Raw genomic sequence first — 26,536 nt, 5'->3', positions numbered from 1 at the left:
GTCCTGCCCACCGAAGCGCTTTTGCGTCCGCCGTTTTTCACCGTCGGTTTGTTCCAGCACCTGTCGCTCGGCGTCAGGGTCTCTAGTTTCTGACGTGGCGTCGAAACCTCTCGCGAGAGGGTCCACGAACGCTAGCAATTTCTTCGCTTCTCAAGATCTCGCCAAAACCAGCCTTTGGGGCGCTTGCCCTGTCACTAAAACTGGGTTAAGCGTTCACGCGCTTTCTTGGCCAATTTCACATTGCGTTTGGATGCTGCTAACTTCTCTCGTCCTTAGAGTAGGGCTCCACACCGCGGGTGATCTGTGAGTTCCGAGCAAGTTGTTAGAGTAGGCAAGAAAATACCCTTTATGTTTAATCTTTAACCGCTCCTGGGCCCTGCAGCTCGCTTTCAACTTGGCAAAAATGGAACTAGCAAAATTACTTGGCACTGTATTTCAGTGTGCTGTATAATGTTAGAAGTTTGACTGTACACTTTTCAAAACCTTTACCCTAAAATTCACTGTATTTTTACATACCTTAGGTTAATTGCAAAGCACTGTTGCAGTATCCCATTCTTTAAACACAACTTTATTCCTATTTTCGTAGCGGCCGTTTATTCAGAAAACCGGACAAGGTAAAATAGGTATTTTCTTCTAAAACTGAAAAAACAAAATAAACAAACAAAACAAAAATCTGCCCAAAGGCTTGAGTCTCCGCGAGGCTGGGTCATTTTCGCCATTCTACGCTAGTGATGGCTGAGCATAAATACCCAGCTGGTCTGACTGGAAGCCCCTGATTTTTCTCCATCCCCTCAGTTCCTGTCTCTCAATCTTCCTTGTACTAGTGTCTTAGTTTGGTGGATTAGTTTGGTGCTGATGTATATAAATGTCTTACTTCTTTATAAAGTGCACAAGATTCCTGTAAAAACAGCTTCATGCAATGACCAAACCAAACCAGTTTCTACAGAAGTCTGAGAATTTGCCCTAGGATAACTGTCACGGGGAGAATTCCAGAGCACAACGTGGTGTTTATGAGTAAGATTTGTCTACATTCCATCTCCAGCCTCTGTTGGATTCATATCTATTGATATATCTTGGTGTAGGAGGGTAGACTGTAAGTAAAATTTCTTTTAGTGAACCTGTTTCATTACAAATCCTTTAAGGCATTTGAACACAAGCAGTACTGCTTTGGTACTCTTACAGGGAAGTGTTATACCAAATACCAAAGTAGAGGACAGGTGTGCTTCCACTTCTAGAGGAATAGAGTGCAACTTCTGGACACCAAGAACTCCTGACAATATGGTCCCCACTTAGGCACCACCAAGATTCCAGCTGGTGTCTGATGGAGAGCACTGTTTTGGTAGATCTGGTTGGTTTGAAAAGACATAACATGAGAACATTTACTGAGCTGAAGACTCAAGATTGAAAAGACTCAGTACTAAAAGATAGGGCTGTGGAAACAAACACACACATGGACTTAAGCTAGTAAAACTGCTTTATTTTAAGGATAAAAACAAAGCTCTAAAAACACCAAGGTAGGAAATAAAAGTAATCTATAGGAGAAAAGAACTCAGACTGACTGTTGAACTTCTTAGACACAGTAAACATTAGAAATTAAGAGTTTTGAAGAAAATGAACTGTGACTGAAGTTGTGACCCAAATTATCCTTTGTTTGAGGGCAAAAGAAAAACTATTTTAAACAAGCAAGGATTTAGAAAGTATATTCCCAACTTAGCTTTTCTGGGAAAAAACAAACAAACAAAGCAAAACTATTTAAGGACATACTCCAGCCAAGCCAAATTATATTAACATAAAGATTTGAAGAAAGTGTTTCCTCTATGCTATATAGGGGAAACAGTGGTGAACACTTACATCCACTATATAAGTGAATTCGAATAATTATTAATAATGTGATGGTGAAGATAACTGCAATTGTTAAAAAAAGATTCTGAAAATTAAAAACAAGTGAATCTGTTACTACTGGAACAGAGATTTTGCAAAGAACTTAGATTTCAACTGAAATAGTGTTATGTCTCTGTTTCTAAAATCATTACCTGCCGCATCACCAGGGTTTTCATAGGACCTTGACTTCTTACCATTTTTTTCTGCCTTCTCTTTCCTTTTGTCTTCCTGTCTCTGTTCCTCAATCCCCCCATTCCTGGGTACCCAAGAACCCCAAGTTCTTGCCTCTCTTAAGCACACCTCTGAGATTTTCTCTAATCCTCCTCCCACTCAAACTCCAGGCTTGGCTTTACAGATCCCAAACCCACCAAGGTCCTCAGCTAAAGAAAAGGACCTTTTGAGAATTTTATCTTAACAAGAGCCACCCTTTCTGGAAGGAAGTTGTGGTTTTAAATAATAACTCTCCTTTTGTTTTGTATAGATGAAGTCATCTGTCAAAGACTGACAGTGTCACTGGTTCCATGGATTTTGTCAGTATCCCTTTGTGTTTGTAATTTTGTTTCATACACTTGATGCTCTATTATTTGATGTTTAAAGAAAGTCATAACTGATGTTCACCTTCTTTTCATTATGTTTGATGTCTTTTATCCAGAATTATACTTTGACATAAATTTACCTTTACTGTTTTCTTTGCATTTGCCTGTGCAAAAGTGGTTGTGCTTTTAGTTTTATACATTCTGGTTCATTTTTTAAATTAATTAATTTATTTTTTAATTTTTATTTTTTTGGCTGTGTTGGGTCTTTGTTGCTGCGCGCGGGCTTTCTCTAGGTGCAGCAAGTGGGGGCTGTTATTCGTTGCGTTGCGCGGGCTTCTCATTTGCGGTGGCTTCTCGTTGTGGATCACGGGCTCTAGGTGTGCAGGCTTCAGTAGTTGCAGCACAGGGCCTCAGTAGTTGTGGCACTCAGGCCCTAGAGTGCATGGGCTTCAGTAGTTGTGGCATGTGGGCTCAGTAGTCGTGGCTCGCGCGCTCTAGAGCACAGGCTCAGTAGTTGTGGCGCACGGGCTTAGTTGCTCCATGGCATGTGGGATCTTCCCAGACCAGGGATCGAACCCGTGTCCCCTGCATTGGCAGCTGGATTCTTAACCACTGTGCCACCAGGGAAGTCCCCATTCTGGATCATTTTAAATGTGTCTTTTACTAACGGTATATAATTGGAGGATATTTTTTGTTTTACTTGACTCCAACCTGAGAGTGGTTATTTTACCATATGTGCTCAATCCACTCATTATTTGGTATTACTGTGTCATTTTATGCTTCTTGTGGCTAATTCTCCTTCTCCTATTTTCTCCATTCTTTGATATCTTGTTCAAGTATTCTTAGTTATCTTTGACTAATGATTTGGATGGAAATTTTTCTTTCTTTTTAACACTGGGGTTACCACTAAATAAAAAAATGGAATTTTTATTTTTCCAAGTTAAAAGTATAATAGTATCTTTTGACACTGCCTACTTAAGATTAGAAGTTTAGCATGCTTTTATGTCTTCTCTCCCTCATTTCCCAGTTTGGGTTGGAATAATCCGGAATTTAAGATTATTAAAATTATTAAGCATTTCATCTTTTCAGTTTTTTTGAGTTACGTGGACATTCACAATGAGATTCATTATCAGATTAACCACAATTATTTACATGTTTATTCAAGTTTAAAGGTTTTATTGCTCAAACCATTTCCTTAATAGTTTCCCATTTATTTTAATTGCTTGGGCAGCAGGAATACTATGGTAGAGGTATGTCATGGATTCTGGTTTCCCAGTGCTTTAGAAATGCCCCTCATAGATTTGGAGAATTCATGTCTTATGCATCCTGCTTCCTCAATGGAGAAACCAAACAACCGAGCGTTCCCAGACTCTACAGGCATGTGACAGAGCTTCTGCCAATCATGTCCACCCAAGCAAGACTTCAGTCCAGAAGTGAGCAATGTGAGGAATCAAGTGCTGCACAGAATCATAATTTATGGGGAGGATGGTGTCAGAGAGTTCCAGAGGTTGGGGGCAACAACTAGTTCTTTTTCAAGCAGTCTCACAGTATGGTTTGGGTATTATTTCCACTGTGGTTTCCAAGTCTGATTTTCTGGCCCTCATACAGCTCCTGTGAGCTACCTAAGATTCCTTAAATGAATGTTTTGTCTTTCAGAGAAAGTCTTGTTGTTAATAACTATAATAAGAATCCCAAATGATACAAGTATTCCAGAGAAATTAAATGCTAGTTTGACTGGTTTCAGAATTCTTAGGTAATATTTCCATTTGCTTCCAAATGCTGTATATATTGTTCCATTGCTTTATTTTCATTTTTTGGCATTTGGTATTGCAGAGAAGAAATCTGATGCCAACCTATTTTTTTTTTTTGTTTGGTAGGCAGCTTATTCCTCTCTCCCCACAAATGATTTTAGAAAGCTTTCTCTATATTAAAAAACCAAAAAACCTCATGAAGATGTGTCTAGAGAGTTTTCTGTTAGTTTCAAGTTACTTCAGAAACAAAGTGGGTTCAGAAGTTCATAAATGCCCCCAAACACAAGGAAAAGTAGAACTAGGCCCCAGAATTGGCAAGGACTGAGGTAACACCAGCAGCTAGTGACTCTTGTCTGTCACTTGCTTTCTATGCCTCCCTCCCATATCTGTTCCTTCTCACTCTAGAGACCAACTTTCTCTTAGTTTTAGCTTCATGATGCCAATCATAGTGACCTCAGCCTGAACTCTATACGATCTTTCAGTTCCAGCACTCAATCACCAACCAGAAATTTCCTTTGACTCTTATTTAAAATTGGCCCAGTCTTTTTTTTTTTTTTTTTGACAAGCCTCGCAAGTCTTTGGTCACTGGTCAGTTAATGATGAGTCTCCCCTGGGTCAGGCATCTGCCTCTGGTGCAAACAGCCATGGTTGGGGGGAAAGACTGGGTACAGGGTTCAGTGACCAACAGTGAGACTCAGTGTCTGGATTCCAAAAGGTGGTGTAGGTGGGGCAGGTAATGTGTGCAACATTCTCAATAGTTAGTTCATTTTTCACTACTGTTGCTTTATATTCAGTGGTCACCACCACTAGCGTAAAGTTGAGTATTTTTAATTAAAAAAAGGAACAGTCTCATAACTTCAAGAAAATAAGCAAATAGTCACAGATGTAGAGTTATCCTGAATATCAGAAGTGTATTTAGCACCAAGAACAACATTATACACACAGAAAAACATACAGGTTGAAAGAAGCATCAATGGTCTAACAAAAACCAGAATATAGTTTTATAGACCAAAGAACAGAGGAGAATGGCAGGAAAATGACCTGGTGTTTATAGGAGTCAAAGTCAATAGGTTTCAACACTACAAAAGTAATATTTAAAAGTCGGCATAATATGAAGGAATTAGAAATTAAAAAAAATAATTTATACACTCTATTTCAACCATCAAGACTTTTGAAAAATTATTTTTGTTTGGTAAGTGTGAACGATCTGATCACTGAGATACTCTTCAGCTCTTGGCAATTTTCTTTTTGCATTTGTGGGACTCTGTTCTTTTGCTATCTTAGATACAAGGAACCCCCTGTGATAACATGAATTCAGATATAGTGCAACTGGCTCCCTTCTGCAGCAAGACTCATCCCTTCAGTTAATTAACCTTGTGGTAACTAGTTTATGGAAAAAAAGTTTTTTGACTGTACTTAGAGTGCAATTTGATTCTTTTGGGCTTATCTTTTATTTCATTATTTCCCTCTCATTAACTTTCCTGCTAGTGCAAGGTTAACTTGTAAAGCTTATTCTCAAATACCAATTTGCCATAGTTAATTGGTTGGTTGTATACTAACAAAACGCGTGCATTTTTCTTTGATCTGAAGTCAATCTGCCTTCACTTCAAAGTTCTCTTTTATTTCCCCTTTTCTTGGTGTGTGTCTCTTTTGATCTTATTGCAAATCCAAATTAGATATTTGCTGAAATTTTTGCCTTTTTGATAACCATTCCAAAGGGAACATTAGTCAATCCCTCAGACACAGTCATTGTCTTTAGAATTACCCGTTCATTCATGTCTGGCAAATTTGTCTACTATTGGGAGTTGCGATGGGCTACATCAGATTGTATAGCTCAATATTCAAATCTTTCCTGCCTAAAGGAGAGGGAAGTTTGGTATACTTTCTCATATGTCGAGTCCAGTTGTTGAGAAGAGCAGCTGGAACTGAAGGCAATCACTCAAGGAGCTTCGCTGTGGTGACACAGGGCAGTGGTTCTCAGAGTGTGGTTTCTAGACCAACAGCATCAGCATCACCTGAGAACTTCTCAGAACTGCACATACTTGGGCCTCACTCAGAATCACAAAGTGTGGGCGTGTGTCTTAGCAACATTTTTGGTGATTCAAATGCACTCTAGTTGTTTTTTTGTTTAACCACAAGGACATATATTGAGCATGTTTTCATATTACAACATTACAGAATGAATGTATGGATAAATTAAAAAAATACACACAAACAATAAACAAATGCGGCTTGGATTTGCACTAAGATCAAATGCACTCTAGTTTGAAAACCACTCACTGCCTTAAGAGTGCTGTTTGCTGCAGTCCAAAGATAACAGGGCACTGCCCTACTTCTCTTAACAGGTGTTGCAACTCCACGCTGGGCTCAGTATGCTTAGTATGCCGTTTGTAACAAGCATACACTGAGAATATTTGGCCTGCTATCACTTATGGCAGCACTCTGTGAAGTTCTAAAAGTAGAATTGAGATTTGCTCCTTTACTAATTCAGAGCCATTATCTCTAACTAGAGGGTCTCATACAGCAACTTTTTCCTCAATGGGCAATGCAGACTGATTGCACCTTCTCCCAGTAGGCTGTCTACCGGAATTCCTGAATTTTCTGGCATATGGAAGGCACCCTTTTTTCATTTTCAGCATTGTTTTTTTCCTTCCTTGAGAAAGGCGATTTTATTCTAATTGACTTATATCCCATCTCTTTCCATAAAAGTATTTGAAGTGGTTTATAAAAATTGGCACGAGTAACTCAAAAAAATAGAAAATCAGGACTAAAGGAAAAGGAAAGAAATATGACCTATATCCATGTGTCCCTGTTGGATAAGGCAGCCTTTGAGAAAAACAGAATAATTTAGTATTACTACTTACAAACCATTTCATTCAGATAAAATTTGACAAAAATTTAAATGCAGATATACTCCAAAGGTCAGTAAATTGAGGTGTTTGCAAAGTGGTGCAATAGAAAGAGTATGGGCTTTGGAGTCAAATGCCTTATTTCAAATCACAGCACTTATTTACTGGCATGTTAGTAAATGACTTTAAAAAAGTCATGACCTGTAAATGATAAACACAGGTAAGGGTAGATAATTAACTACATGATGTGATTTCAAAGACACCAGGTAGATGTGCTTACTCCTCACCCCCTCTCCCAGCATCCTGCTATATCCAAATACCTTTTCCCTTCCCCCCAACACAGAGTGCATGAATTTTATTATTAAAAATAAATTTTCATTTATTCAACAAATATGTGAGCACTTATCATCATCCTTACCCTCTGATCATTTAGAACAAATTCTGGGAAGATATACTGTTAGCTTTTTAAATACTTCTATCAGTTTATCTTCCTTCCTGAAGGATTCTCTCCCTGCTGTGTGAGGAAGCGGGAGCTGGAACACATACTCCACAAACCTACCTATCAAAAACAAAGTCTCCCTTAACAGACAGGGGTTTCCAAATAGCCTTTTGAATATCTTAATAGTGTTAAATCTACCTTTGAAGTTCAACATGATTTGCATTTTCTGAGCATGGCAAAGTGCTGATTATACTTGGTGCTAATCACACAGTAACATTTTTTTTTTTCAGGAAAGGTTAAGTGCCAATGCATGGAATGGTTAAATGCCAACAGTCAGCTTCAATTGTTTTTATTACAGTAAGAGGAATTTTACTCCTAATGCATAGAACTTGAAGAAAAAAATTATATAAGCTTTTAAAAGAGGCCCTTTTGACAATTATTAATACAAATGTGAAATAAGACCCTTCAAACAAATACCGATTTCAGTAAGTTTATACATACAGCAATAATTTATTCTTAAATGTTCATTTAGTTTCTGTAGAGACACGATTCATGTCTCATTAATAAAAGAGCAGCCATCTCACCTCAAATACCAGAATATACAACAAGTTACAGCATAGCAAAAATTCTACCTACTTTCAGATAAAATCTAGTTCAGGTAAAATAGTTTCATTCAATGTTTTACAGTTACACAGATTTTTTGTTTGTTTTGAGCACAAAATAGTGTAAGTTGTTACACTATAGCTATCTATATGAACATCATGTGACCACAGAATTGTTAATCATTACTTCTGAAATTGAACCATCAGTTTCATTCATGCAGTAAAGCAAAGCAGGCTGGGTAAACTTGTTCATCGGGAACCATATTACTGTGAATTTCACAGCCACATGATTATGATGTCAGATGGACTCACAAGGACTAAAACAGAATGGTTTTTGCATAAATACCAATTTCTCCCTGATGTAAGTTTAGTCAGTTTATAATCTAGAAATGATTGATAACAGCAATATATCATATCTTCTATCTGTAGTGTTATTTTAAGACAAGCAATAATTAAAGGATGATGGGATGGGATGCTACTTAAATACATGAAAAACATACTGTACAAATATACTTGGCTTTACCATTTTCTTCCTAACTATCAAGAGTGCCTCCCAAAATATGACCAGTGAAGATGAAGTATACTATCAAATATGGCTTCCAGAACAAAAACCCTCTAACAAGAATCAAACCTATTTACAAAATTTTTCAGTCTTTTAGTTTCATTTGAAACAAAATTTCTTTTTTTGAATTTTATTTTTTATACAGCAGGTTCTCATTAGTTATCTGTTTTATACATATTGGTTGAAACAAAATTTCTACATAGCAGTTGTAATTAACACTAACACATTCTTAGTTTCATCATTCCAGCTCTTTTTAAACAGATGTCACAAGGTAAGACCCAGAATGGCGTTTAGGACTTTGAGTTCCACTGGATTCTGTATTGTCACTTTTTGAATCTCGTTTCTTTGTGTTGTTATTCACTGGCGTTGGGATCTGAGATGGTCGGGCTGAAGTGCTATCTGCGCTGCTTTTCCTTGGGCTTGGGTTGTAATTAAAAGGACTCACTCTGGCAGCAACAGTCCCACTCGGTGAACTGTGCTTGCTTGAGCTGCTAGAACTAAATGGGGTACGTTCAGCTATTGAACTTTCATTAGTCTCTGATGCAGGGACAGGATGACTTTGTCCCAGTTTTCCCTCAGTTCCTTTCTGGTCTGGGGCATCTACCTGAATAAAGGAGTTCAGGCGGTTTTCCAAACCCATGGTGCGTACAGGAGCACTACCATTGCTCACATTTTGTTTCCCCTGATGATCTTTTGAATCTTTAGTGTTTGGGTTTCCCTTTTCTGAAACAGTGTCAATCACTGGGGGAGTATTTCCTGTTGGAGATCTTCCAGACCTAGGGTTGTTAATGGGGCAGTCCTCAATTCTCACCCAAACATCCTCTGTTTTAGAAACAGCAGGTGCCATTTGATAAATCAGAGTCTTTGATTCAGCACCATTTGCAGCACCTGAGGAAGTGGTCTGAGAAGTACTATTGGTGGGATAAATTTCACTTTCTTTCATTTTTCTCCACGTTCCTTTTGTGGATACTTGGTTTTCTTTAGTTAGTTTGGTTCCTGAAGTAGAGTTCACATGTTTTTCATCCTCACTTTTTGCTTTTTCACTAGATTCTGATGAAGCAGAAAGAATTGAGGATGAACTTCCAGTTCTCCTCCAAGTGCTTACTCGAGGAAGGGATGATGAGTGTTTGCTGTGCTCACGTTTCCAGGTTCCTGACCTATTGATGGGAAGTCTGGAAGGACTTTCAGAATGAGAGCGTGCTATGTCATGGCGCTTTACTGGTCTTCCATCATTATACTCTATGGTGGGACTGAGATTGGGTGGGAGTTTTCGCCATCCACCAGCCTGAACAGATGAATGTGTAGACAGAGACATATCAGGAAGGGAAGGACTTAAAATTGGAGTCTGTGCCTGGGACCTACTGGGAGAATCTGGTCTAGAAGATGGAGAAAGAGATTCAAATGAAGCGGATTCCTCCAATTTTCTCCTTAGGGTTGGGCTTGGAGCTTCTTTGATGAAAGTTGACTGGCGTACTAATACAGGTCTCTCTGACCTATCAGATTCACTTCCGCTTGATTTAGTTGAAGACATTCTAGAAAGTTCTACCTTTTTATTGGATCCATTGCTAGTACTCATTTGACTTAGTCCTTTGGAGGCAGATTCACTTCTTGGGATACTACTGACATTCTTGGATAAACCCGTTTGTTTGGTGAGGTTCTGTTGGCTCATCTGTCTGCCAGGAGATGTGTAAGACATTTTCCCAGAACCCGAGGACTTAGTTGAAGCAGTACTAGGGGATGACGTCCTTGGCAGCTGAGATAATTTGTTGGGAGGACTTATTCCATTTCTACCAGGAGAAATTGAGTTTCGCCCTGGAGACTGCATAGGTCTACTTAACGGCTGCTGGGCAGGTCTTGAAGGAGTGGAATCTCTAGATCCTGATCTAGAAGGCCCTTTATTTGACCCAGGTGTCTGGGATGCCTGCCTCGTAACAGGGCTTAATTCTGACTTCACTGATGGCTTGGCTCCTCTGGGGGAAGTGGTAGCTGCCTGACCTTCACTAGGGCTTTTGGAGGCTGGAGTCTTAAGGGGTGGGCCTTTTTTAGAAACCGGACTTGTACTTGAAGAGCTATTCCGAACTCCTGGAATATGAATCATTGTCCTACCTCGAGAGATTGAAGGCATGTTTGTTTGAAGGGGCTGTTTCATTTGGCTTGAAACTTCCGAATTAGATCGAATTTTTCCAGTAATCAAACTTCTATAAACTTTTTTCCCTCCTTTTATTCCTTTATTTTCAGATTCTAATTTCTTAGCTTCCAATGTACTTTTCTCCCCAGGTTTTAGAATCCGTGGGCCTTTATTACTTGCAAAGGGTTTTTCCTCTTGATCAGGTGTAAGATGAAATGGTGATCCCAGAGAGATTCCTGATTTCAGGGAAAGGATGGAATCTGAATCAGACGAAGCTTGTCTAGATAAACATGCGGCAGCAGCAGCTTGATGTAAACTACTTACTATGGAATTTGCACCTTCCTGAATAGCTTTCCAATCGAAATTTTCTGAATCAGGGGATAAACCATGTTCTGAATCTGGTCTCTGTATATCTTTCAAATCAAGTGTCAAATCTTCTGCTAATATGCCACCCATATTTCTGGGACTATGCTTTTCATTATCAGCCTTGAGTCTTGAAGGCTTTTTCTTTTTTGGCATTGCAGAACTTATACATTCCTGCAACAGGTCATCTTCAGAGTCAATACTGAGAGAACTGAGAGAACTGTTTCTTGAGAAACAAACAGGGGTATCTTCAACGTGAAATGATTTAGGAGCATAACCTGACGCCTGAGGTTTACTTGGTTCTCCCTGTGAGTCAGGGGGCTCTGTCTCTTTGATAGGTTCATTTTCCTTGTTGTTGTTGTTTTCTTGATCAATGTCACTAAGAGAACTTAGAGAGGAATTTCGGGAAAAGCAAACCGGAGTATTTTCAATAGCAAAATTCTGTAATTTCTCATCTGTTGCTGCCCCTCTGTCTGGTATATCTTTGGAGGGCTGGGGAAAAGTGGATTGCTTCTGCAGCACGGGTTTAGGCTGACCTCGATTTATTGGATGTTTTGGAACAGCTTGTGTCTTATTAGCTGATTGTTGGTTTGAGGTTAGTTCTGTGTGGTTGGTAACTTTAGCTTCTGATTCCTTACTTTCCTTCCCCTTTCTTAATTCAGCCTTTTCCCTGGAAAGGTCGACATCATCATCATCAAAATCTAGAGAACTCAAAGAATCATTTCGTGAAAAACAGTACGGAGTGCCTTCAATGGGTGTGTAATGATGAGGTGAATCAAAAGTAAAACTTCCTCTGACTCGATCTTCATTATTTGGGACCTTATCATTGAAGTCCTTGGAATTATTTTTCAAGTTCTGTTTCTTTGAATCTTTGTTGTCTGAGAAATTTCTTTCAGCATTTAAATTATTTTTTGAGTCTGTATTTTTTCTTACACGTGTCCTGTATTCAGTATTTTGTGGTATAGGTTTTACTGGTGAAGTAGGTTTCTTCTTCTTACCATCTAATTGATTTTTGTTAGTTCCAGATGAAGACATAGACGCTTGTTGGACCTGGTCCATTATCTTTTTCACACGGAAAGGCTTGTGACTTTTTCCTTTGGGCATAGCAGAATTAATGCATTCTGCAAGAATATCGCCTTCTTCTGTTTTATTGTCATCCAGTTCAGGTATAGTTACAGATGAGGCTTTCCCTGTTTGAGCCTCATCTGTACTTCTGCCTTCTGTAGGAATGGTGTCTCGTTTTTCAAATTCACCTGACTGTGTTCCTGCTCTAACACCTTCTCCAGCAGCTAACTCATTTGGAGGGGATTCTATCGTTAGATCACTTAGAGATGTAGCTGTGGAAAAGTTTATAGGTGTCCCTTCTACACAATACACCCGAGGCATATCATCTCCTGGTGTAAAACTAACATGCTTTTGTGCTTGTAATCTGTTTTGTGATGGCAGAAGTTTGTACACAGGCAGTTGACTTGGTTTCCTTGCCACAGGTGGAGGTACTTTGGAAGACGTCTGGGCTGGCTTTTTGGCTTTGCGTGAAGATTTTGTTGGCATGGCAGAAATAATACACTCTTCTAGTATTTCAATATCATCATCATCTGAATCATCTAATAGATCTTTTTCAGAATCAGTGGGTTTTTCTGCCTCTTTTCCCTGGCTTTCATTTGATTCTTCAGGCTGCTCATTTTCTGTTTCATTCCCATTGTCATTTTCCTGAACCGGAGGCATTATTCTTAATTCCACATCTTTCTGAATAAATGGCTCATCGAGGCTCAGAGCACTCAGGCTAGATGAACAAGAAAATCCATCAGGAGTACTTTCTGTGGCAAAATGTAACAAAGCATCAGCATCTGGAAGAACCTGGACCCTCTGTACTGCAGCATTTACAGCAGCTTGCTTAGGGCCACTTTCTCTCTTCTCAGCACTAGGGGCTTTATTTTTAGGTACTTCTTGCTTAGTCTGAGCTGACTGAGGAGGAGGGGGAGGAGGGGTTTTACTTCTGCTTGGTGGCATGGTTTGTCCAGGGCTATCTGGAAGGTCACTGGGGCTTATAATGCCACTCACCATTCCACTGCAGGGTTCACTCTGAACGGAGCTGGCAATTGAACGACTCTCAAAACTGTCAAGTGAACTGACAGAAGTACATCTGCTAAACATGAGTGGAGTCTCCTGAACGTAGTGCTCTGGTGGACTTTTAGGTGTCTGAGCACCACTCTTTGATGGAGATTTGGCCCCTGAAGAAAATTCAACAGCTTTGTGCCTGGTTGATTCTGAAGATAAACCAGAAGCCTGGAGTCTGCTGGATTTGGTTCTAACGTGCTGTGATACTGTTGGAACTTCACTCACAGAATCTTCAGTTGATCTAGTTCCACTGCTTTCTTTTATTTCTGCTATTTGTAGGGTATTAGCAGAATCTGCTTCTTGTGTTGTCTGATCACACCCTATTTCGTCTTCAGCTGATGACAAAGATGATAATGAACTACATCTTGAAAAGCATATTGGGGTATCTTCTACACAGTAAGTCTGTATTGTTTCTTGGTTGATAGAGGGAACTTTGCAAGAGGAAGAGGTGGCTTTTTGGGTCTGACCACTCCTGCTCTGTGCTGAACTGTGATGGAGCTGATTCTGCCTCTTGGCATTAGATGAAGGTGTGGCTGTATTCTCACTGCTTGAAGAGATGTGTTCAGTTTTAGCGCTCTGTCCAGATGAATTCTTTGAGAATGAAAATGCTGGTTTCTGTGAAGAAGGAATGTCTGTGGTATATTTTAAACTATAATCAATAGGCTGGTCCACGTGATGTTTTTCTTCATTATATTTTATGCTATAATTGGTTGGTCTCTCTTCTTCCTCATGTTGCTCTTCCTCAGAGTAACGTTCACTATAGTTGGTTGGCTTATCATCTTCATAGTCATCTTCCTGACACAAAGACTGATTTACATTTTGATTAATTCCATGATTAGAACCTACTCGATTTGTTTCTGAACCATTGGCTGCTCTTGACCTATATGGGGAAACACATTCTTGCTGTCCAAAATGTGGCTGGAACTTGAGGTGTTTATCATCAGTGCTCTCAGGATATACAGGATAAGTTGTGCTTTGACTCCTTGATTGTCTTTCCTCATTTTGTTTTATTTCATCTTCTATTATATGTTTGGGTCTTGCCCACCTTTCATTCTGTGAAGGACTTTGCCTTCCGGAGTTCAACTGTTCATCAGAATATTTAAGACTATAATTTATTGGTGTATCTAGTTCTCCATCATTATCATCCATATGATTTGCACTATGTATTTTATGGGCTAGGTCAGCTGGATACTGACCATAGCTGCAAAATTTACTTTCCTCATCTTCAGAATAGGATTCAACTGAAGGTTTCATTTGACCTCTTTTACCATAACCATCACTACTGCTGACACTATTTAAACTATCATTTGAAGATCTCTTGTATTCTACTTTGGCATATGGCACTGGACATGTCCTGTTTGAGTTTTCTGACTTGGTGAAGTTGTAAGAGTTTGCATGTGTGTGGGCGGTAGAGCTTCTTCTTAGTGTATTCCTCTCATCTGTCCCACAATGTAGTTCCGGGGTAGACCCAGAACTTCTGTCTTCCTGGGAGGTATGAATGGCTGACACTTCTTCCATGACTTTGGCAATCTGGGCTGCAGTGGTAGAAATCTGCAAACCTCGCTTCGAAGAGGTTCCTGGATTTTCTGTTGCTGGGTGGTAGTTGACTAGGCTAATACCTCGTTCTCTCTCCAAACTTCTATCTTTCTCAGAACGAGAACTATCTAAACTTCCCCTTGATGAAGAGGAGCTGGGCAACACTGTAGTATTTAAATATGGTGACAAGACAGTCATGTTTCCAGTATTAAAATTGTCTGACCTATTATCATCATGTCGATTGGTGTCAAAAACATAGTCACCATAGAGATTTTGCTTGTGTCTCTGCTTACTACGATGAGATGCCTTGGGACTTAAATTGTCAATATTGTCAAAAGTTTCTGATAAATGCTGAGCATCTAATTCTGCTTCTAGGGCTTTTTGTTTCCTGACATGAAGAGAAGGCAAGCTTGAACCAGGAGACATGATATTGGCATCCTTATACTTTGCAGGTCTATTTGCCATGAGATTCCTTAAAGCTGCAGCACTTCCCATAGCAATCATCTTGTGCTTTGAATGAATGAGGTTCTTGAGCATGCTGACTGCTCCCATGTCCCATAATGCTTCCTGATCTTTAGGATTTCTTGCTGAGAGATTCCACAAGGTTCCGCATGCATTACTGACTATTGTCAAACTGTGAGATTTCAAGTGTTGTAATAAGGTTTGTAAGCAATTATTCTCTCTTAGGATTTGCCTGAAATAAAAATATCACAGAAGTAAGGTAAAAATCTGTTCGTAGTAACAACAAATAAAAGGACAGAAAACAAATTTAAATCTAAAGATAACTACTAAAGCTTATTAACAACAGGCATAATAAAATTACACCAAATTATACTATAAATTTCAGGCATTGCTTATTTCCTTTTGTTCTATCTTAGTTCATTTAATGTCTATTGTTTTAAAGTACTCATCTGTCAGGGTAAAAGCGTTAAGTTTAATCAATTCTGCATTTCCTATTCTGACCCAATAGCTTTAAACACTTTTCCTGAGTAGATATATTTACTTTATTTACATAGTGACGGAGTCTCTCAGTTTGAGGAGTAGAGATGTATTATGAAATCTTAAGCTGAACAGGGGCTGTGGTAATTTAATCTCTGGATGGGCACCACAATGTTGACAAACTGAGACATCTCAGAAGAGGTAGACAGAAGAAACTGATTGACAATAGATCTTAACGAAGTCAGGGAGCACACTGTAAGCTCCTAGGTCAGCAGAATGACTTTTAGATAATCTTTCTGCCTCTGGTTTGATTTTGTAATACTGCCATTCCCCCTTACAAGTGTTCTCGGGCAAATTGTGTGTAGTCGTTATTTCTAAAAATAAACTGAAAGAAAAGTTTTCAAAACATTAACTATAAAAACAAGAGTTAAGAGTCAGCATAATGAATGTTAGGATCTGAAAGAGCTATGGCTTGTTTAAGGCATGGTAAAATGAAGTTTAGTGACAGCACAGTTGGCACTGGTGGGCTTTAAAACTGATAGGCAAGGGTGCAGTAAGCTTTACCATGGCGGCTCTCTAGCAGTCCAGTAGACACCTGAGTGCTTACTGAGTCTAAGAGGTCTTCTATGAACAGAAGAAAGGACTATAAGGCTTGTAGCTGGTGCATCAAAAACTTAAAGAAAAGATGTTTACATTCTTTTCAAAGCCCTTTTACTAAAGGTACCTCATAGTCTTTTTGAAAATGAGAGAGGAACAATACAGGATAAAATAAATAAATATGCTGTGAAAGATACCCATATTTTTGTTGAGATAATACAGAGCTCAAGTTCTGAAGATATGTGCCTTGTACCTGAGGTGCCTCTTAGGCCTCACAGCTCTAACAGATTGGATGAATGGTGGTTGGCTGAAAAATACTATCATTATTGATGTTATGGCACCACTAGAAAAATGTGAACCATCGTACTCTCTGGATCATAACCACAAGGTTTTGTTTTTTATAAACCTCATATTCGTTTAAGCCATGCTAACATACAGGAAAGGATTTTCTTCTCTGTAATATTTATGACTTTCATTTTTTCTTCTACACATGGGTTATACCTCTCAAGTATCATTTATTTCTAGACATCTTTATACTATGAACTTGTATTAGAATAAATATGTTAATGAATAAATCAGGAATTAATAGTTATATTTTCATTGTCATAAATGTAATTTGGCTTAGAACTTGCATAATTACACAAAACACTGCTTACAGTTGAGTCTTTCTGAGAGTATGAATCTTATAATTTCATTTAAAAGTAATATAAAACCCTGTATTTACCTGTGGTCCTCATTCGTAGCTATCAAGCTGGACACATTCCGTAATATCCCACCTCCACTTTCAATAATAGCTAAAGTATTTGTCTGGCTCCGGTAAGTGAGAGTGCCAACCAAAAATGCAAGCGCACCATCTACGGCACATATATCAGCTTTATTCTCAGTGCAGTGTGCTGACAAATTCCATAAGGCACTCAATACGCTTTTGAGGGTTGATTCCTATCAAGAAACAGAATATGTGTCATCTAATTAGAGTTGGAATTTCCTTCTTATAACGTCTATGTTTACTTCTATTGAGGAAGCTTTTTTTTTTTCCCTCTTTAAATCTTCCCTGCTGCCCATCCTTCACGGGTAAAGTATTAGGAACTCCTCATTTAGAAAAACTTTCATAAAATATCAAATCGAACTTAAGACAGTGATATCCCCATGAAACAAGCAGAACGCAATATTAAAATAATGACCTTTATGAACTTTATTCTAAGTGTTTAGATGGTGCACGCATATCTCACAAGAGCTTATATTAGAATATGAAACAGAACTGATGTGCATTCTGAAAAGATAGCATTTTCAGGACAACAGAAGCTAGAAAAAGCCCTCTACATGCCGCTATGGAAAGATATCTAGATGTATCATTAAATGAAAAGAGCAAGCTGCAGAGGAGTATGTGCAATCTTATTTGTATAAACACACACATATATATTTATGTGTGGTTGATTCAAAAGTAACAATGTAACTTATTAAAAGGAAAGCATACTAGAAAAACTCCAATTTCTTAAAATCCCCAAAGAAACAAAGTAATTGAAAAACGAGAACTCCCTGGTATACAGTATCACAGTAAACTGACAAATTACAAATGCCACAGAAAATACTCTGAGTATACAATTAAGGATATTTGGTCAAAACTTGCCATGATCCTGATGTCAGTCTTTCTTCTTACTACAAATCAATCAGGGAACAAACAAACATTCATTAGAGATCTACTCTGTGCCTATCACAAGTAGAGGCACTCCAGAAAACATAGCAACTGATACTTGCTTTGAAGGTGCTAACTGTTTACTCTGGGGAAAAAAGAATGCAAAATCATACTTGAAACCAAGGGCTCTAATGGAAAGATTATTGCCATCTGAATTTAATAAAATAAGTAAAATATTTCATGGAGGAGAGCAGCTCTGCAGAAGAAAAGACATGTACATTCAGAGAGAAGGCAAGGGAAGTAGGAGGAAAGGCATGGAAGTGGAAATAAGCAAGGGAGGACTAAAGAACAGAAAGAAGACACAGAGGAAGTCAAAGTCCATGCTGGGGCATTGTGGGAAGTAAGGTCAGAGAGGTAAAAGGCGGCCCTGAATGTCATGGCAAACATTTTGGGCCTAACCCAATAAGGAACAAGCCATTGTATTCTCTTCATCAAGTTATTAAATGAATAAAACAATGTAGGAGCAGGTTTAGATACTACTTATCAGGAAGCAGGGAAGAAGTGCTTTCACCACTGAAGATGTGAAAAGGCTAAGAGCTCAATTTTAATTACATTGTGAATGAGGTAAAGGTGGGACATTCAAAGTATCCTGAGAACAGAAAAAAATGGCAAGAGTTTAGAGGAGTGAGCTAAACTTACAACTGACCTAGAGGTGAGACTTGAAGGTAGGAACATAGAAGTTGCTCTTCAAGACTACATGTAGAGGGCCAAGGGTCTTGTTTCAAAGAAGCTTTATAGTCAAAGGAGACAAGGAGAAATGATTAGATGTTGGAAGTACAGGTGGTAAAAACAAAGGGAAGAGATTCAGTAAGGAATGTGATCAAAAAGTATCAAATATAGGTGTAGGTAGAAAAGAAATACCCTAGTTAATCTATAAGTCTAGATTTTGTTAGAAGCAATATATTAGAAAGGACTGAAGAAGGTATGGCCAGTTAAGAAATGAAGCAAGTGACTACATGTTCAGGGTTTTGGTTCTTACAGGAAAAAGAGGAACACTGCAGAAGTTAGAAGAAGCAACAGAGGATTTCTGTTTTCATTTTCAAAATATTGGGCTTCTTACAGATAGCTGAAACATAAAAAAGCCGACTTCTCTACACCCAGTAGAGAAGATATAGAAGACAAGAATAAGGGACTAACAGCTTTGAGTAAACAGCCACGCTTAGGGCACAGAGTGCAGGTGAAGGAAAGATTCTGCTGTGTAGAAGAGTAAGAGTCAGCGAATGATGGTAAAATGATGCAGTACGTGGGGAACATGGAAGGTAGTTTTGGTTCTTGTGGTCATTAGTAGTAAATGAAGTTGACAAGGAAGAGATGACAAATTAAAAAAGAGAATAAGAACGTTCATAATGACGGCTGCACTGAATGTAGAAAAAGAGGGAAAAAATAAATTCTAATACTGCTAACCAGAGCAGGCCCAAACCAGAATTGGCTATTATAAATTTCTGATGGGCTACTTTTTCCAAGATTGGGCCTTGCATTAAAAATTTATAGATGAATTTAGGGAGAAATGGTCTTTAAACTACTCTTCCTTTACAAGAACAGGCTATGTCTTTCCATTTATTATGGTCTTCTCTTACGCTTCTCAGTAGGATGTGTCTTTTAATCTAACTTTCTTCGTTTGTAGCAATTAGTTTGTATGTAGATCTTTAAGGTCCTCGAGCGACAATAAAATAATGAGCTATTCAGCAGCAATACAAGTTCCCATAATACCTACAAATACGTTAAATCCTTCTGAAAACACACAAGCTTGATAAGAAAGGAGTCTTAAAGTGTACATGGGGCTAATTTTTTTGTATAATTTTATTAAGGTATAATTAGAGAACAATAAACTGCACATATTTCAAGTGTGCAATTTGATCATTTTTGATGTGTGTGTATACCAAGATAACATTTATATCACTCCCTCCACTTTCCTCATGCCACCCGTAATCCAACCCTAACCCCAGGCAACCGCTGTTCTGATTCCTGTCATTGTAGATTATTGAATGTATCAATAGGTCATTCTTTTTTTTTTTAATAGCCAAATTGTATTCCACAATTTGTTTACCCATTTACCTATTGATGGACATTTGCGTTATTTTTAGTTTTTGGCTATCACAAATAATCTTTCTGTGAATATTTGTAAGTCTTTGTGTGAATTTAAGTTTTTGTTTCTCCTGGGTGGCCAGGTTGTATGGTAGGTAAATGTTTAATTTTAAAACACTGCCAAATGTTCTCTAAAGTTGGATAGGCATACCTCAGAGATATTGCAGGTTTGATTCCAGACCATTGCAGTAAAGCCAAGTCACATCATTTTTTTTTTTTGGTGTGCATATAAAAGTTATGTTTACACTATACTGTAGTCTATTAAGTGTCCAATAGCATTACGTATAAAAAAAAGTACATACCTTAACTGAAAAATAATGCTGTTGGAAAAATGGCATCCATAGACTTGCTTAATGCAGGGTTGCCACAAACCTTCAATTTATAAAAAATGTAATATCTGCAAAGTGCAATAAAGCAAGGTATGCCTGTACGCCACGTAACATTCCCGCCAGCAGTGTGTGAGAATTCCAGCTGCTTAACATCCTTGACAACACTTGGCCAATATTTTAAATTTTAACCAATGTAATATCTTTAATGGTATCTCGTAGTTGTAATTTGTATTTTCCTGATGACTAACAATGTTGAGTATCTTTTCAAGTGCTTATTGGCTATTCACGTATCTTCTTTTCTGCAGTGTGAGTACAAGTGTTCTGCTGATTCGGTAGTGTTTTAAAGGTATCTTTATGCAGACCCTAAGTATATTTGAGTATTACCTTTTTTTCCCAGTTTTGAGATATAGTTGACATGTAACACTGTTTAAAGTATAATGATTTGACTTACAAACATCATGAAATGTTTACCACAATAAGTTTACTGAACATCTATCATCTCATACATACACAAAATTAAAGAAATAGAAAAAAATTTTTTTTCCTTGTGATGAGAACTCAGGATTTACTCTCAAAAATTTTCATATATAATGATACAACAGTGTTAATAAGATTTATCATACTGTATATTACATCCCTAGTACTTATTTATCTTATAACTGGAAGTTTGTACCTTTTGACCACCTTTGAATATTAACTTTATATCCAGTTATTTAGTTGAATACTTATTTCTAACAATTTTTCAGTTGATTTTCTTGGGATTTTCAGGTATAAAATAATTTAGAAAAAATACATAAGTAAACAAACAAAACATCCCCAGACTCTTCCTTCTCTGAAAAGGAAATTTTAAAGAGAAAAATATGTAGGCTCTGGATCAAGGAGGACTGGTTGGGTGAAAGGAAATTCAGATTAGCTGAAAAGACTTGCTTAGTTCCTCTCAAATTTAAAAAAAATTTGCTTAGTTTCTGAAGTAGATATACTATCTGGAGATTATTTCCTTTTGTAAACAAATTATTATTTGAGGGATTTCTCACCTTTGGGTCTGATTACCTCTTGACAGGGTGACTATCAGAATTTGAGGACTCAGGTAGATTGAGATTTGGGCAGCAAAGAGTTAACACTCAACACCAGTGATTGGCAACGGAGGGTGATTGTGTCCCTTTTCCTTTACAGAGGACATCTGGTAATATGTGGAGATATTTCTGATTGTTATGACTGAGGGGAAGGTGCACTGGCATCTACTGTGCAAAGGCCAGGGAGGCTGCTAAACATCCTACAAGGCACAGATCAGTCCTCCAAAACAAAGACTTATCTGGTGCAAGATGTCAACAGTGCTGAGTCTGAAAAACCCTGACTTATACTAGGCTACCTTGTACAATCTTTTCTGGCTTAATACTTTAGGAGTTTGGAGCAGTCTAAGTCTAGGGATAGGTAAGATAAGAGGGTCAGAAATTAGTGAGTCTCAGGAGTGGGAGATGGCAGCAAAAAAGTACCCCAAGATGAAATCCCTATTGTAATACTAAATGTTTTCAAAGGTACCTTTTTCACTTCCAAAGCACATTCCATCAATGCTTTCACACTTCCAACTTCACGCAAAGTCTTTTTACTATTTACATCTGCTCTCCAAGACAGATTCCTCAAAACACTTGCAATAACCTGCAAATAAATCCATTTTAGAATAATTTGTTTATAAAATTATTCATACTAGTTGCTTTCTTGTTCGTAATGTTAAGAGTAGAAATATATCAATAAATAAATTTCTTCTAAATGCTAATATAGTGCCAAAAGGAATTCCTACAATATAATTATTTTCCTCTATTTTGGTGTTAATGTAGCCACAATTTAAACATGAGATGCTAAACAGTGAGCCACAGCTTAAATTAATCTAAATCAGGGTATTAACCCACTAACAGCCAAGAAAAACATTTGAAATTCTAAGTAGTACCTGCTGTAAGTCCTCACTTTCAGATTTTAGTTGGGCCACAAGTGCTCTCATGCAGCCTTTCATAGAGCATAGTGTAGCCTGTAAAATCAAATATTGCAGAGGGTCAATAATAAGGCAACCTGGAGCCATGCTTTATTTTTGACTAAACTTCAAATCCAGTTTCAATCGTCTCATTTCAATCCTAACTAATGTTTTATCCATAAAAGAACTAGAACCAGATTACATAAATGAAAGACAAATACCCTCCTAATCCTTTGGTATTTGTTCTTTTCTTGGCAAACCGGAAAAATAAAGTGAATAAATGATAAGAAACAATAAGCAAAGGGTTTTAAAGTCTTTTATTCGGATGGAACCAACACGTGTATAACACTTGCACCAATCATCAAGATTTCCAGATTTTTGCTATCATTCCCAGGAATAGTATTTTAAATGTGATCACATAAATCCACTACTGTGTTCCATCTTTTGCCTTTGTTTAGGCATAAGACAACCAAATGAGTAAGGATATGCAGTGAGGTATGAAGTACAGGTTTTTGTTGGTCAGTGTTTAATGAGGAGAGTGACAAAAAGAGAGTCAGTGAAAAGTAGTTTGTATGAAAGTAAAATAACTCACACCAGAGATATCATAAGAAATGGATCTTATAAAACATACCTTGTTGGCTACATCTCCGAAAGTCAAGTTTGTCAAAGCCATTCCTGCATATCGTCTTAAGGTAATACTGTAGTGGTCATTAGTAAGTCCATACATTTCACAGTCCACTTGCAATAATTCTGCAATGGCCTGTAGTCCCCCTAATTTAAAAAGGGCAAGAGGAGAAAGATAATAATCTAAAATAAAACAAATGGGTACGAAGTTTATAAATTATTAGGAAAAAATCTCAAAGAATGAGAATATATAAATTTAATTTTGTCTTTAGAATTACAAGCTACAGATAATATTATAAAGGACTTTTGTGTAATATACTTATAAGGTACAAGTGACAACTATTCCATTTTCTGCCAGTTTCTCCACCCTCCAGCCCCTTGCCTTACTGAGTGAAATGAACATTATACTCTATTTACTGCACATACACTGTATCTTGTCACGGATGAAGAAGGCTATTTTCTAACACTAGGTCTTCCTGAATGTAAGCAGAAAAAGGTAACTTATTTTTATTATTAGGACTTTACAAACACTCTTCATTGTCACACACTGTGGCCTAATCACTTGAATATACTTTTATCTCCCAAATAATTTTTAGTATCCTTAGGAATACTAAAACTTCTAAATGAAACTGTGCATGAAGCAAAGCTTATTTTTTTTATGAAAAAGAATTACCTATTCAACTTATTACTAAGCTCTATAAAACCATTTTTAATTTTTACTTTTTTAATTCTTACTTTTCTTTGATACTCATGAAGTGTCAAATACCAATACTAGGATTTTAGTATTTTCTTTCCCCTTGATTCCCACCAATGGGTATACTTAACAACGCCCACAGTGGTCAGCAGTAGGAAGGCAAGGAGGAAAATGAAGGGAAAGGAAAGGAAAAGACATAAAGGAAGGGGTGGTAAAAAGACAAAACAAAACAAAAAGACAAAAGGTGAAGCAAAATGGTGAGGGAGTAAATAAAAAGAAAAATAAAAATGCATATGGAGGTTATTCAAAATATTATTCATCATCAATATTAATCATCATGGGACTGGAGACATTCTTTTGTCAGAGAAGTGGCTTAGACAGAAAAAGAGAAGATGAATATAAACAGGCAATTCTTGGATACTGTAAGTCTGAACAATCAGGTCATTAATCTGAAAGAGGATCGGTACATTTTTGTAAATGATCTAGAAGGGTCAGTATGTAGATGAATCAGCAAGTCTGCAAAATAGACCAAGTTCTATCTTGGGTCAAGAATGCCAGGACAAGGGATTTAACTCTTGGAGCATTTGTGTAAATCTTTATAACTAGCACCAATGACAGATGAGTTTGAATGTAGGTAAGTAAAAATTAATTTGGTTAAGGGAAATCCAAACCGTATTTAGGAAGATTTTCCTCCATCCACCCATGATGATGGGAAGATAAACAACCAACGAAAAAAACAGCCAATGTCTTTATGGAGCTTACAGATTAGAGCAGAGACAGCCACTGAACAACTAATTTAAGTGTACTGGATTGTGTAGAAGCACAGGGCAAGGTAACAGGTGAACTTAACCTAGATTGGGAGGATCAAGAAAATGGCTGAGGAAATAATGTTTAACTTGAGACTTAAAGGATGAACAAATATCTAAAAAGGGTGGGGCAGAAACAATAAGTAAGCATTTCAGGCAGATGAAACAGCATGTGCAAGGACTGCTGGGCCTGAAATATACAGCAACAAGGAGAGGGTCACAGGTAAGGCTACAAAAATGGGTAGAGGCCAGATTATGCAAGACTTTGTGTGCCTCACCAAGGATTTAAGGCAGGGGAAGGAATAATCAGATGTATGTTCTAAACAGATTCCTATGACTGTAGGCTGCAGAATGGATTATGATTGGAAGTGGGGGGACAAGTAAGACAAACTATGGGAGAACGGGAGAGATGACAGAGGCTTGCTTGGGGTGGGGATAAAAAGAAGAGCAGTGATATGAGATGTATTTAAGAACCAGAATTAAAGCATTTACGAGACACAGGGGATAAGGAATAGACTCGTGGATGTCTTCTAAGATTCTGGCTTCAGCAAGTGGGTTGACTGGAATGCCATTTTCTGAGAAAAGGAACCCTGGAATAGACAGAGATTTGGGGATAGAGGAGACAACAAACTCAGTTTCTGTCAGCTGAGTCAGAAATGTCTGAAAAATCATCTAGGTGAAGATGTTGAATGAGCAGTTTGAAAAATGTGTGTAAATCTCAGGAGAGAGAACTTGGATTAAGCTGTGAATTTGAAAAACACTGTAATTGAAGCCATGGAGTAGAGGATACTGCCCAGGGAGAGTGGAAGAAAGCCTAGTACAGAGCTTCAAAAAATTCCACTATTTATTACTTTGGTAAAGAAGAAGGAACCACCAGTAAAAGAACTGAGAGTTTTGACCCAGGAAACAGATCTGGGAGTCATTGTTGACCTGAAGACAGTGGCCTTGTGTACTGAGGAGATCACCAAAATGTTGAGGATTATAAAGCAGACGATCAAAGCCAAAACAAAACATACTATGCTTCATGCCTACATAAAATCCTGCCTGGCACAGCAGTATCTGTGATACTGTTTTGAGAGAGGTGAAATGATCTAAAGAAAATCCCAAGAAGGCACCTGACTACTTTTGTATGGAAAACCCAAAAATCTTAGGACTTGATTCTAAAAACAAAGATTAAAGAAGGATTTGGTCAATGCCAATAAAACCATGAAGAACATGGCTAATGAAAAAAAGGACATTCAATAAAATTTAGTGTATCAGATAGAAGAGAGAGCCCTTTATGACTTCAGGCAGGTAAAAAGAAAACCTTCAGTGAATTTTCAGGCAAAGAATCTATACATTAAAACTACAAATGGATTCACAAAAATATGATGTGAATTCATGAGCAATACAATAAAAAATAGGTTGCCCTAAGAAATATTAGGATGTTTCAAGGTAATGCAAAGGTCATGAACACATCCTTCCACATTTTCTTGGTGCCTATGTTAGAGAATAGTGGTCCAGATGAACCAAATACTATCTCCTATGGTATCTCATAACCTTACAGATAGTAGAGGATCAATGGCTTCAGGTGACATTTAACAAAATCCTTAATTTAAACTTATCAAAAAGAGATAATAGAAAGATGATACTTAATTTTTAAAAAGTATATTACTTTTCTTTTACTTGGTTTAGATAGTCACCATTAGCATGAAACGCCTCGTTCTAAAATAAATATTAGGGGCTCAGCATCAATATTCTATATATTGGTGTTTCACAAAATTTCCCGATCATAAGAATCACCTGGGCCACTTATTAGATTTGATTCCTAGGTTCCCTCCTCCGGAGATTCTACTTTACTAAGCTTGCTTACCACGCATGGGCCAGAGAAATACATGGTTTGACAACTGCCTCTGGTGATCATTATGATCTAGTTTGGGAAACACTAATGCAAATTAACTATGAATTCCTTGAAAGTCAGGACCACATCTTAATCATTTTTATACCTAGTGCCTAGCACAGTTTCTGGGACAGAGCTGGGAATTCATAAATGTATACA

General features: G+C 37.7%; 1 protein-coding gene across 9 annotated transcripts in view; it reads right to left on the bottom strand.

Annotated features, from left to right (window-relative positions):
- Positions 1–5,003: 5,003 nt before the first annotated feature.
- APC (APC regulator of WNT signaling pathway) overlaps positions 5,004–26,536 on the bottom strand; it is a 138,392-nt gene continuing 116,859 nt past the window's right edge. For all 9 annotated transcript variants that reach the window (XM_069540591.1, XM_069540592.1, XM_069540593.1 and 6 more), the window contains 5 exons: positions 23,006–23,145; positions 22,354–22,431; positions 21,948–22,064; positions 17,026–17,240; positions 5,004–15,459 (listed from right to left, as the gene is read on the bottom strand). In XM_069540591.1, coding sequence (XP_069396692.1) covers positions 8,874–15,459; positions 17,026–17,240; positions 21,948–22,064; positions 22,354–22,431; positions 23,006–23,145 — 7,136 coding nt within the window. In that variant the 3' untranslated portion in view covers positions 5,004–8,873. The remainder of the gene's footprint in view (positions 15,460–17,025; positions 17,241–21,947; positions 22,065–22,353; positions 22,432–23,005; positions 23,146–26,536) is intronic.

This window comes from Delphinus delphis, chromosome 3 (genome assembly GCF_949987515.2).
Source record: "Delphinus delphis chromosome 3, mDelDel1.2, whole genome shotgun sequence".
In the NCBI taxonomy this organism is placed as follows: Eukaryota; Metazoa; Chordata; class Mammalia; order Artiodactyla; family Delphinidae; genus Delphinus; species Delphinus delphis.
This window is presented reverse-complemented; position numbering and strand designations above follow the sequence as displayed.